Source organism: Eschrichtius robustus, chromosome X (assembly GCF_028021215.1).
Source record: "Eschrichtius robustus isolate mEscRob2 chromosome X, mEscRob2.pri, whole genome shotgun sequence".
NCBI classification, from domain to species: domain Eukaryota; kingdom Metazoa; phylum Chordata; class Mammalia; order Artiodactyla; family Eschrichtiidae; genus Eschrichtius; species Eschrichtius robustus.
In genome coordinates this window covers 69,843,692-69,855,817 of record NC_090845.1, presented here as the reverse complement: position 1 = coordinate 69,855,817, position 12,126 = coordinate 69,843,692, and the positions used below count along the sequence as shown (strand labels likewise).

The 12,126-nt window shown below is 34.3% G+C and overlaps 1 protein-coding gene across 2 annotated transcripts in view; it reads left to right on the top strand.

Moving 5' to 3' along the window:
* BRWD3 (bromodomain and WD repeat domain containing 3) overlaps positions 1-12,126 on the top strand; it is a 113,677-nt gene that overhangs the window by 59,290 nt on the left and 42,261 nt on the right. For both annotated transcript variants that reach the window (XM_068533344.1, XM_068533343.1), the window contains exons 14-19: positions 524-677; positions 4,461-4,595; positions 5,623-5,751; positions 6,998-7,223; positions 8,998-9,165; positions 11,227-11,410. In XM_068533344.1, the coding sequence (XP_068389445.1) occupies positions 524-677; positions 4,461-4,595; positions 5,623-5,751; positions 6,998-7,223; positions 8,998-9,165; positions 11,227-11,410 (996 nt within the window). The remainder of the gene's footprint in view (positions 1-523; positions 678-4,460; positions 4,596-5,622; positions 5,752-6,997; positions 7,224-8,997; positions 9,166-11,226; positions 11,411-12,126) is intronic.

The following is a 12,126-nucleotide window of genomic DNA, read 5'->3' as shown; positions in this document are numbered from 1 at the left end:
TGCAATTCCTTTAGGGTATGACCCGGAAATTAATTATCTTCCCATTAATAACAATATAGAACCAACTTTGTGGTCATAGCTACTGATAATGTCATTCAATTAAAACAAAAGTTACTGAATTTCTTACTGCTTTTTTATAAGACCTATTAGTTTCAAAAATGAATATTTAAGAATAAAGTGTCCATTATATGTTTTCTTCATATTTTCTGGTAGCCAATCTAACCTTGTACTTTATTTTTCAAGGTATCTGCAGATTCCTTTCTAATTTTACTTTTTTGTTGTTGTTCTCATGTAACTAACAATAAAATTTTTGTCATATTGTGTTTTTTTTCCTCCCTATAATAAGCTTATGGGTATTGCCCTATGTGTTACTCGTATTATTTTATTTCATGAATAGTTAAAAGTATAGTTTAGGAGTTTTTAATTTAAAAAGTTGCATGCTCCTGGAGAGATTTTTGCCATAATTTGCTATGTTAGATGCACCTTTGTTCAAAATTTATGAACCTGAAATCATTTTGTTTAGGAATAATTTGCCATCTGGAGAAGACAAGGTCACTAAACTTAAGGTGACTATGGTGGCCTGGGATCGCTATGATACCACAGTTATTACTGCAGTGAACAATTTCCTTTTGAAAGTATGGAATTCTATCACAGGCCAACTTCTTCATACTTTATCTGTAAGTATTCTACTTTTGGAATAATTAAAATGGTCAAAAAGGGCATTATTCTAGAAGACAGGAAATTTAAGTGTTCTAATTTACTTTCTATGGCTTACTGTCCTTTGGAGAAGTAATTATTCAAGGTACCTCTGTTGACATATCTACAAAATAGGGATGGCACATGGTGTAGCTGCTAAAAGCAAGTATGAAAACTTATTAAGATCCTTTCCAAGTCTGATATTTATTTATGCATTATGTTATCATATGTGGTCAAGGGTATGTAAGTTATTTTGTTTTTAGCATGAGTTGGGATTTTTTGTTGTTAATGTTTTAAGGGTAGAGCTGACTTTATTTTAACAAGGGTATCCTGTATTCTACCTTTGGGGATTAGTTTATGCAAGAAGTAGAGGTAAGAGGAAGAAGTAGGAGAAAATGGTGTCTTTCCTTCTTTCTTTTAAAAAAAGGAATTTGTCATAGTTGAACTCTACTTAAAAGCCTATTTCCTATCTGCTTCAATTATCGATTCATAAGTACTTTCAGAAGGGCCAAGAGATTGCCATATGGTTTGCACAGTAGTAAATGATAGGGACTAGATACCAATTCTCATGACTCATTTCTTTGTTGTATGCCATAGTATCATCCTTATTTGATGCCTATGTGAGATAATCTTTTCTAAGGCCTCTGAGATTTCTAAAGATTTTTTTAATTTTGGGAGGATTTGCAGTTGATCTTTCATATACCTCCCAAGTCCTCCATCCTAAGTAAAACCCTAACACTGTGTTAGGGGAGTTTTAGATTCTTCCTTTTTTCTGTTAAATCAATGCTTATCTCATTCTGGCTTTCCCTGTTCCTTGATACAAGTTTCTATTAATATGTGTGGAAAAACCTTTACTGTTTGCTTTATTACTTACTAGGAAATGTTTGTCTATGTCAGCACAGTCCAATAAAAAGATAATATGAGCCATGTATATAATATTAATTTTCCTAGTAGCCACAATAAAAAAGTAAAATGTAACAGGTAAAATTAATTTTAATAATATATTTTATTTAACCTAGTATATCTAAAATAGTAACATTTCAACATGTAATTAATATGACATATTAATGAAATTGTTCACATTTTTTCATACTAAATCTTTGAAATCTAGTGTGTATTTTACAATTATAGAACATCTCAATTTTCACTAGCCACATTTCAGATGCTTAGTAGCCACATGTGGCCAGTGGCTACAGGTCTTTATCTCTAAAAATCACAGCTTCAAAGGCCATGTTGTAGCCATTGGTTTTAAAAAATTCTGTCTTAATAAATATCTTAATTTAGAGTTCTCTTTAGTGGTACACTTCCCATGGGCTGACTCATGGGTCATCTGTTTCCAGTGAATTTTAATGAAGAAATTTTAGAACAGACTATTTTTAGTACTTGTAACAGTCAAATCTGCTTAGTTTTGGTATAGAATTTATATTTTATGTGTTAACAATTTGTATGTCAGGGTCTTAACTAGGGCGTAAAGTTCTTCCATTCAGCAAATACTTACTGAGTATCCACTGTGCCAACCATTGAGTTAGGAGTAAATGTTAAATTAAAGGGTCCCCATCCTCCTGGAGTTTACAGCTTATAAATAAATTTAAAAAAAAAAAGAAACAAGCATTTAATAAATAAATGCTAAGAAAGAAAAGTGCAAAGCAAGTTTCTAATAGGATGACCAAACCTGGTCTGGAAGGGTCAGAAAAAGCTTCCTGAGGAAGTGAAGTTTGGGTTAAGATTTGTAGCTCTCAGCCTAGATGTCACCTCCTTGACAAGGCCTTCCCTGATCAAACAATCTAGAGTAGCCTCCCAGTCACTGTCTTGCTTTATTTTCATCATAGTGTTTATCACTATCTGATATTTTCTTATTGTATTTTTTTGTTTATTTTCTGTCTCAGTGTGGTCAATATTTGGTAAATTACATATGTGAGAAGGTTGAAAGGTCCCTCTAAGAAGAGGGAAAAGCATGTACAAAGGTCTTGAGGTAGAAAGGAGGAGAAAGAAAGCCAATTTTTGGCTAGAGCACAGAGAGCAGAAAGAGTGTCACCCCATAGGACTGGAGAAATGGACAGGGGCCTGACCGTACAAGGTCTTGCAGGATCTATCCTGAGACCAACAGGACACCATGAAAAGGTTTAAAAGCAAAGGAATAGCATGTGAATTTTGCTTTTGAAAAATACCCAGTAATTCTAGCAATAGAGTAGAGAGAATAGATTGGAATGAGATAAGAATGACTCTGGGTATACTGTAGGATTCTGTGATAGGATGGGGCATGATGATAATTTGGATTCTGTGGTAGTGGTGGAAATAGAGGTGTGCTTGATAAATAAAAATAGGGCAGATGATAAATCTTAAGACATTACTGAAGCTGACTAGGTTTTGTTTCCCATGACCCAGTGACTATGTCATTTTGGCCAAAAATGCAACCCCCTACTTAAAAGCCTCTCTTTCCTAATGTACACTAATGTAGTTGTATCACTATCATTTGAGTTTAACATAGTAATTTTATTATTTACTGGTTAGGAAACTGAGGAAGTATTTACTATATCAAATTAGATATTCAGCAAGAGATTTTGTTGTGATAAATAAATAATTTTTTTGGTAGTCATTGGGAAAAAAATTTTCTGATGATATTTATTGTAATCGATTTTACCTCCTCATCTTCCACTTTTCATTTTGAGCCATTCTAAAGTTACTTTTAAATTTTTGTCCATAATGGTAATATGGTAGGATACTCTATTTTTGTATACAGTGATTTGGGATAAAATGCACTTTTTAGGTTCACAATATATGATCATTTCTAGAAGCCCCTGATGTGTAATATGCTGACGTGTTCCTAAGTGAAATCCAATTTCAGGATGTCCTGCATGCTTTTATAAGACTTTGAGCCTGTTGTTAATGATGTACTCTCTAGTCAGGAGTTTAGGAAAATCAACAATGATCTAAATCAGGTTTTGGCAAACTTTTTCTTTAAGAGGCCAGATAGTAAATATTTTAGGCTTTGCAGGCCACATATGGTCTCTGTTGCATATTCTTTCATTTTTTACCTGTTAAAAAATGTAAAAACCATTTTTAGCTCTCAGGCTGTATGTCCAGAAACATCTGGGGGCTAGATTTGGCTTGAAGTTTATAGTTTGCAGACTCCTGATCTAAGGTCTATAGAGATACTGATATTACTTGATTTATTGTCAGGGAAACATGAGCATTGGTTTTCAAACTTATTTTTTTTTTAGCAGCAAACCCATTTTTCAGATAGCATATTAGATGAAACCTTCAACTTTAAAGTAGATAAAGATAAAAAGGACAAACTATAGCTTGTTTGAATATACCATGGGGCCTCCCACAATACAATATGAATACCAGTGATAGAGAGTGCTGGATGAAGAATAATGAAGGTTTGTCTGTTATCACTGTGTTAGAACTGGGTGTTAATAAAAGATTCTGTTTGTCACATATTTTGTAACCTTTTAATAGCAGAGTCCTAGAAATAAGAATTCCACTTCAGGGACCTGGTTAATGAACTGTAACTGATTTGGACTGTCTTTATTTTAAACATCTTTTCAGGTCTTCTCTCTATTGAATATTTTATGAAATCAGCATTTAAATATATAAGGAACTCTAAACTATTTCTTATAGCGTGCATGTAGTAAATGCTGTTAAATTTGTGTACATGAATTCATCTGAATCAGATTTGATAGCACACTCCCGAGATCTTTTAACCAAATAAGCCAGATACTCAGTGTTGCTTTTCATTTTTAATATTGATTTTGTCACAGGGACATGATGATGAAGTATTTGTTTTGGAAGCACATCCATTTGACCAAAAGATCATACTTTCGGCAGGTCATGATGGGAACATTTTTATTTGGGACCTTGACCGGGGGACCAAAATTCGGAATTATTTTAACATGGTAAGGGAAATCTATGCTTAGTTGATATTAAAACAGACTTCTCTTATGTGACAACTTGGTAATTAAAGTATACTTAGTGCCAAGGAACCTCTTGTCATCTGTTTAAATCCATGTAATAACTTAGAGAATGACTCAAGACCCAAGAGTAAGGCCAGTTGAGAATTATGCCTTTCAGGGTGTCTCTGTTATTGTGGTGTTAGCAGTTTCCAAATTCTTGTTCCCAGCTCTTAATTCTAGAAACTCAAATTTAATAAGCATTTGGAGCTAACACTAACCAAAATCACAAAAAAGTTAATGTTTAAACTATAATCCTAATTAATGAATCACAACAGTGACTGTATTGTATCTGTCTCTGGTAAACCCCATATAGCTTAGTTAGTAATCAGAAAGCTGTTTGGCACACATGGAATTGGACATATGGATACTTCTAAGATATATTTCGTACAAACTATGGAAAAATATGGTGAGCCATCTCTTCTTCCAGTAGAACACCCTCCTGTGGTGATGGGAATACTCATATTCACCATATTTAGTGTTCCTTTCTGAAGAATAGTTCTGACTAAACGTTTCTAAATTGTTGGCCTTTGAGCTCCCTTTATAGGCTTTATACAGATTCAGGGTGTTAATAATAACCCTCTGCCTTGTGTTAGTGAGATTGATTTGTGTACTTTAATTTTAGGATGGTTCTTTTAAAACTTGCATTACAATTTAAATATGAAGATAATATCTTGACTTTGCTGAGATAGCACCTTTGTCAATTTGGTTGTGTTTAGGTCTTTTTTATTCTCCTCAGTCATTCATGCAGTTCTTCAGATATGACATTGCTAGTAATGTTTGATGTGAAATTCTCCCTAATTTCTTTTAGAGCTTTACTATTACAGTAGGGTTCTGGCTACAGAAGTCAGAGAGTACATTGGAATGTTGATGCATCACATAATCCAAGATATTAGCAAGCAGAAGCTATTGACCACTTATTATTTGAAAATTACCTCTTAAGATGACTTAAAGTGACTCTTTTAAATTTTAGATTGAAGGTCAAGGCCATGGTGCAGTGTTTGACTGTAAATTTTCACCAGATGGAAACCATTTTGCTTGTACTGATTCTCATGGGCATTTGCTGCTTTTTGGATTTGGATGCAGTAAATACTATGAAAAGGTTAGTATATTTAATTTTTGTTGTAGATTGCAATTTTTTATTGTATCATTCATAAATTTTATTTGAAGTATTCCAGTTAATAAGGGTCACTCTGTGTCAATAGATATAAAATAACAAAGTCGCCTTTTTTGGTAAAATTTTTCATCACTGACAGAACATAAAGCTTGGCAGTTCAAATTACTATTAAGATATAGGATGATGTAGATATAAAAATTCATTAGGAGGGACTTCCCTGGTGGCGCAGTGGTTAAGAATCCGCCTGCCAATGCAGGGGACATGGGTTCGAACCCTGGTCCGGGAAGATCCCACATGCCGCGGAGCAACTAAGCCCGTGCACCACAACTACTGAAGCCCACGCGCCTAGAGCCCATGCTTCGCAACGAGAGAAGCCACCGCAATGAGAAGCCCGCACACTGCAACAAAGAGTAGCCCCCGCTTGCCACAACTAGAGAAAGCCCGCACACAGCAATGAGGACCCAACGCAGCCAAAAATAAATAAATTTTTTAAAAAATTTTAAAAAAAACTCATTAGGAAATCCTTTTGCTTAGAACATATTCTCTGTATTGCCTTTCAGGTGTAATAAGAGAACAATTTTACCAGATTACATCCTCTACTTATCCTAAATTGGGAATAAACAGCTGGTGACTGAATGCTTATTTTCTTTCTTGGCTACTTTACCTATTATTGATCTTGTTAAAATACTTTGGAAGCTAACTTAATTGGTTTCTTATAGTTTAGTAGCTGTGACTTTAGGATAGATTATAGAATCTTGGAGTTGGAAAAGAGCTTAGAATCTTTGAGTTCAGCTCAATACTTGTATCACCTTTGAGTGTCTTTCATGCAATTGATATTTACCTGCCTCACCATTTATATTATACTCCATCTATTCTTATTTGAATAAAAATAAGCAAGAAAAATAGTTATAAAATTTTGTATTTTTTTTTACAACTTAAAAAATAACTAACTTTATCTACTGTGTTGTTGCTTTGCTTCTTCTTATCCTAATTGGAAAAATACTATATTGGAGGGCCAGAAAGTAATATAGATTGTAGAGTTTTGTGGGGAAAAGATAGGATTATGATCTAGGTGATTCACTTCTACCTAGAGGGAACATATGACTATAGAAGACTATAAAGATAATGCAGAAATTGTCTGATTTGAAAAACACATGCGCTCTAGGAATGAAAATAAATGCTTATTTATAAATTTCCTGTGCATATTAAGTACTAAAAATCTGTCATAAAGATTCCAGATCAGATGTTCTTCCATACGGATTATCGACCTCTTATCCGTGATGCCAACAACTATGTATTGGATGAACAAACCCAACAAGCTCCTCATCTCATGCCTCCCCCATTCTTGGTGGATGTTGATGGAAATCCTCATCCCACAAAATTCCAAAGGCTAGTACCAGGACGGGAAAATTGTAAAGATGAACAGCTTATACCACAGCTGGGATATGTGGCTAATGGTATGTTCTCTACAAAATTAAATTTAAAACATTTTGCAAAATGTTATACTTGCTCCTGTTCTCTCTATAATATATCCCCATGCTAAACTCTGTAGTAGGTTATACTATATTTTACCTAATACTTTATTAATTTTCAGTTGCATAGAACTTTTTACCTTACCAGAGTACTTTTACACTGTTTATCTCACCTGGACACAGATAAATGGACTAGGACAAACAAGAGTACACTCAAACAGAGAATGTGTTGACCTGCTTTCTTAGAACCCTGAACATATGTATGATCCTGTTGTTTATCGTATTGACTTCTAGTGATGATTAAATGTACTAACTTTAATGTGTCAAGCTTTTATAATTGGTGAAATTCCACTGCTCATAGTATTAGTATTTTAATTTGAGAGTACATAGTTAATGGACTGAAGAAGAGGAAATTTCAAGAACTACAAACTGGGAAGTGGCTGTTTACCCATCCTCATGTTTGAAATGTAAAGAATTATTGAGTTTTGGGGTGGGGGACACTGAGTGTTTAAATAACACTCAATCTTGGAGGATATTGAAGAAGCAGTGATGAGTGTGATGCATGATGGGAACGTAGTAGAAAAAGACATTGAAATAAGCTATTCTCTATTAAAGCAACTCTTCTGGTTGGCACATTTCCCTTAGGTATACTGCCTCCACACCACCTCCCACACCAGAATGGCTTCATACCTTAGTTTGTTACTTGTAGGTTTTCTTCCAAGTATGAGGCAATGAGTTATTTATTTGCAAATGGAATTTTTTTTCTTTTTTTTTTTTGTATTTTGGCTGTGCCATGCGGCATGCGGGATGTTTCCCTGACCAGGGGTCGAACCCAGGCCTCCACAGTGAAAGCACTGAATCCTAACCACTAGGCCACCAGGGAACTCCTGCAAATGGAATTTTATATCCTTACTAGGGAATTAAGACTTGACCTTTCTAGAATGAAATGTTGCATATCCTTTTTTATGTTCTCTCTCATAAAGATTTGTAGAGCAATGAAATGGTGTTACACATGTGCCAATAGTTACTTCTTTGATGTCATATTTATTAAATAAGGGGGAAAAGCATGAATATTAATAGGAGATAAAACTGAAAGCATATGAATAAAAAAACCTGTAATTCATATTTTACTTCCTATAAGACCTGATCATTTGGCTACTCTACCAGATGCCATTTAATCTGACTAGAGGACAAGATGAAAAATAGGTCTAAGATGTATTTAAGAAAGAAAAAGATCATAGAAGTAAATAAGTTTTTATTCAGACGTAATCGTTGAATTTCATTATAAGAAATAATTTCTATACTCATCAATATACTGAGGTATTATCAAAAGAGACAATATTTGAAAGACCATAATTGATTTCTTTCCGAAAGGAAATTCTCACGAAAGATGCAAAGCATTTTCGGTATTTTCAGTTGAACTTATTAAAACCTTACTCAAATCTCTACTCCCAACTTTTAGCTTGGAATATTCTATAGAGAAAATTCATTTTTAAGTTAATAACTTAATAATTTTTCTTTAAGGTGAGAAGGCTCTCATAATAATGTCTAGTTTGGGGATATTGGTTAAGTTAAACACACAAGCTGACATATGTAATAGTTCTTTAGAAAATATTTTGTTTGCTATACGTTTTATTTTCATTTTAATCCCTTTAAAATTATTTGTCTAGAAACTTATAGATTAAGCTTGATTTTACTATATTTATGGTACACTGAAATGTAAATAATTTTGTGGCTTTATATCTTTGGTCTAATTAAGGTGATGGTGAAGTAGTAGAACAGGTAATTGGGCAACAAACCAACGACCAAGATGAGAGCATTCTTGATGGAATAATCAGGGAGTTACAAAGAGAACAAGATCTGAGGCTAATTAATGAAGGAGATGTTCCACATTTTCCAATTAATAGATCATATTCTGCTAATGGTGGTAAGTATGTGTATATTTGTAAAAGGTATGATGAATGTACTTTAATTATTTTACTTGTACCAAGTAATTACATGTGAGGAGCATTTTAGGTTTTTAAATAAAAGCAACATTTTTGTTAATTTACAATTGTGATATGATACACTAAAGTGCCATAATCTCATTATCATTTGGGGCTAAAGTGATTTAGCATCTCCTAAGGAATACAGATGGTGTATTTTATTTTATTTTGTTTTTATAAATTTATTTCATTTATTTATTTTTGGCTGCGTTGGGTTGCTGCGTGCAGGTTTTCTCTAGTTGCAGTGAGCTGGGGCTACTCTTCTTTGCAGTGCGCGGGCTTCTCACTGTGGTGGCTTCTTGTGTTTCGGAGCACGGGGTCTAGGCACGCGGTCCTCAGTAGTTGTGGCACGCAGCCTCAGCAGCTGTGGCTCACGGGCTCTAGAGCGCCGGCTCAGCAGTTGTGGGCTTAGTTGCTCCATGGCATGTGGGATCCTCCTGGACCAGGGCTCGAACACGCGTCCCCTGCATTGGCAGGCGGATTCCTAACCACTGCGCCACCAGGGAAGCCCACAGATGGTGTATTTTAATGTACTGTTTTCTGTTAACTCAGTTATGTATTTGCAGTCTTTACTTTTGTTGTAATAAGCAAGGTGCTACAATAAGTCCAGCCCCTTCTAGGGGAACCAACCTAAAAGTTTTCAAAATTAAAGCCACTTTAAGTTTAAAAATTAATACCAAAAAAAATTTGCCCTCTTTTGTTGAAAAGGAAGCAACATATCATCTGTCTCTCGAGTTTACAAAAATATACTGGAAGACAAGAAGCCCTCTTCTTAGGGAATACAGATACAACTTTTTAATTGACTTTGACAAGTTTGATTCTAATTACCAGTATTATTCCAATCTATTGTATGTCTTCCTTCACTTTACATGAAATGTGTCTATGCATCTGAGTTTTATATAATCTTAGTCTATGTCAGTTTTACTTTTTTCAAGAACTATTAGTTCTGTTTAAAATGCAGTCCTCATGCGGGATATTGGCAAATGTGTTTCTTTTTATATTTACATAATTGAGGTCATTTATTTGGGTATTGTGACATTTTGGAGTCCACAGAAATGAATAAGGTGATTTAAATTTGAGGTGATTCACATGGTCTTTTACTCATTTCCTGATTTCTTTAGTATCCCATAAAATTAAAATAAAAACATTCTTTGTTCATGTCATTTGGAGCACCTAGCTCAGATAAGCTTTCCTTAACCTGGAACAAGATAAGAAGTGGGCTGATAATCCTATATATCCAGGCCTTTTGTTCCTAAGACATAAAAATTTCTTAGAACCCTGATTTAGAGGTCAGCAATTCAATACTAGGTTTCTGTGGTTAGATTTGAAATGCTGTTAGTCAAAGGGACCCCACTGACTTCTCTTTGCAATGTTCATTTTTTTTTTTCCTGGTGCTTATCTTAACAGTTTAATGTTTCAGTTTCCATTTTTGTTTTATTTGCAATTACAAAAAAAATAAACAGGGACCTTACTGGAGGATTAAAAACAAAAGTAAAATTTCTATTGCTTATTTCCCCTTTCTTTCATTCCTTATCAATTTTGAAAATGAAATTTTGATAGTTTAAAAATTTTTTTAAATAATTTTTTTCTTACTATTTTTGAAAGCTTTATTGGAGTTCTATTCAAAAACCTTTTAATGGGCTAAATAAAGGTAGAATTTAGATTAAAAAGCTGCTTTCTGAACTAGTACTAATAACATTTATGAATCTACCAAATATGTTAAATACACCTTTTGTATTTACTGAGCATTTAGTAGATGACAGTTGTGAAAATCCTCTGAAAAATATTAAAAGAGCTATAGAGATAGTAAACATTTATTGAGTGCCTGCTTTATCTATAAGACTGTAAAAACCATAAAGGGGGTACAGAAAATGTATAAAAAAGGCATAGCAATATTGTCCAGCAGTACTGTCTTTGAATCTCCTATTTTATTTAGAGCTCTGATCTGGAAGAGTTTGGTGCCTTTGCTAAGAGAGTGGTGCCTTCCTTTGTTTTTGTTTTAGCTCTGAGAAATCCAAATATGGACATATCTTCTTCCCCAAACATTGGACTCCGACGTAGTGGTCAAATTGAAGGTGTCCGACAAATGCATAACAATGCTCCTAGAAGCCAGATGGCCACTGAAAGAGATCTCATGGCATGGAGCAGAAGAGTGGTGGTCAATGAACTAAATAATGGGGTTAGTAGGTGAGTCAATATGGTAACGTTCTTTCTGAGTAAGTAAATTAAAATGTACTCTTTTTGACCCACCTCCTAGAGAAATGGAAATAAAACCAAAAATAAACAAATGGGACCTAATGAAACTTAAAAGCTTTTGCACAGCAAAGGGAACCATAAACAAGATGAAAAGACAACCCTCAGAATGGGAGAAAATATTTGCAAATGACGGAACTGACAAAGGATTAATCTCCAAAGTTTACAAGCAGCTCATGCAGCTCAATATCAAAAAAACAAACAACCCAATCCAAAAATGGGCAGAAGACCTAAATAGACATTTGTCCAAAGAAAATATACAGATTGCCAACAAACACATGAAAGAATGCTGAACATCACTAATCATTAGAGAAACGAAAATCAAAACTACAGTGAGGTATCATCTCACACCAGTCAGAATGGCCATCATCAAAAAATCTACAAACAATAAATGCTGGAGAGTGTGTGGAGAAAAAGGAACCCTCTTGCACTGTTGGTGGGAATGTAAATTGATACAGCCACTATTGAGAACAGTATGGAGGTTCCTTAGAAAACTAAAAATAGAACTACCGTATGACCCAGCAATCCCACTACTGGACATATACCCTGAGAAAACCATAATTCAAAAAGAGTCATGTACCACAATGTTCATTGCAGCTCTATTTACAGTAGCCAGGACATGGAAGCAACCTAAGTGTCCATCGACAGAT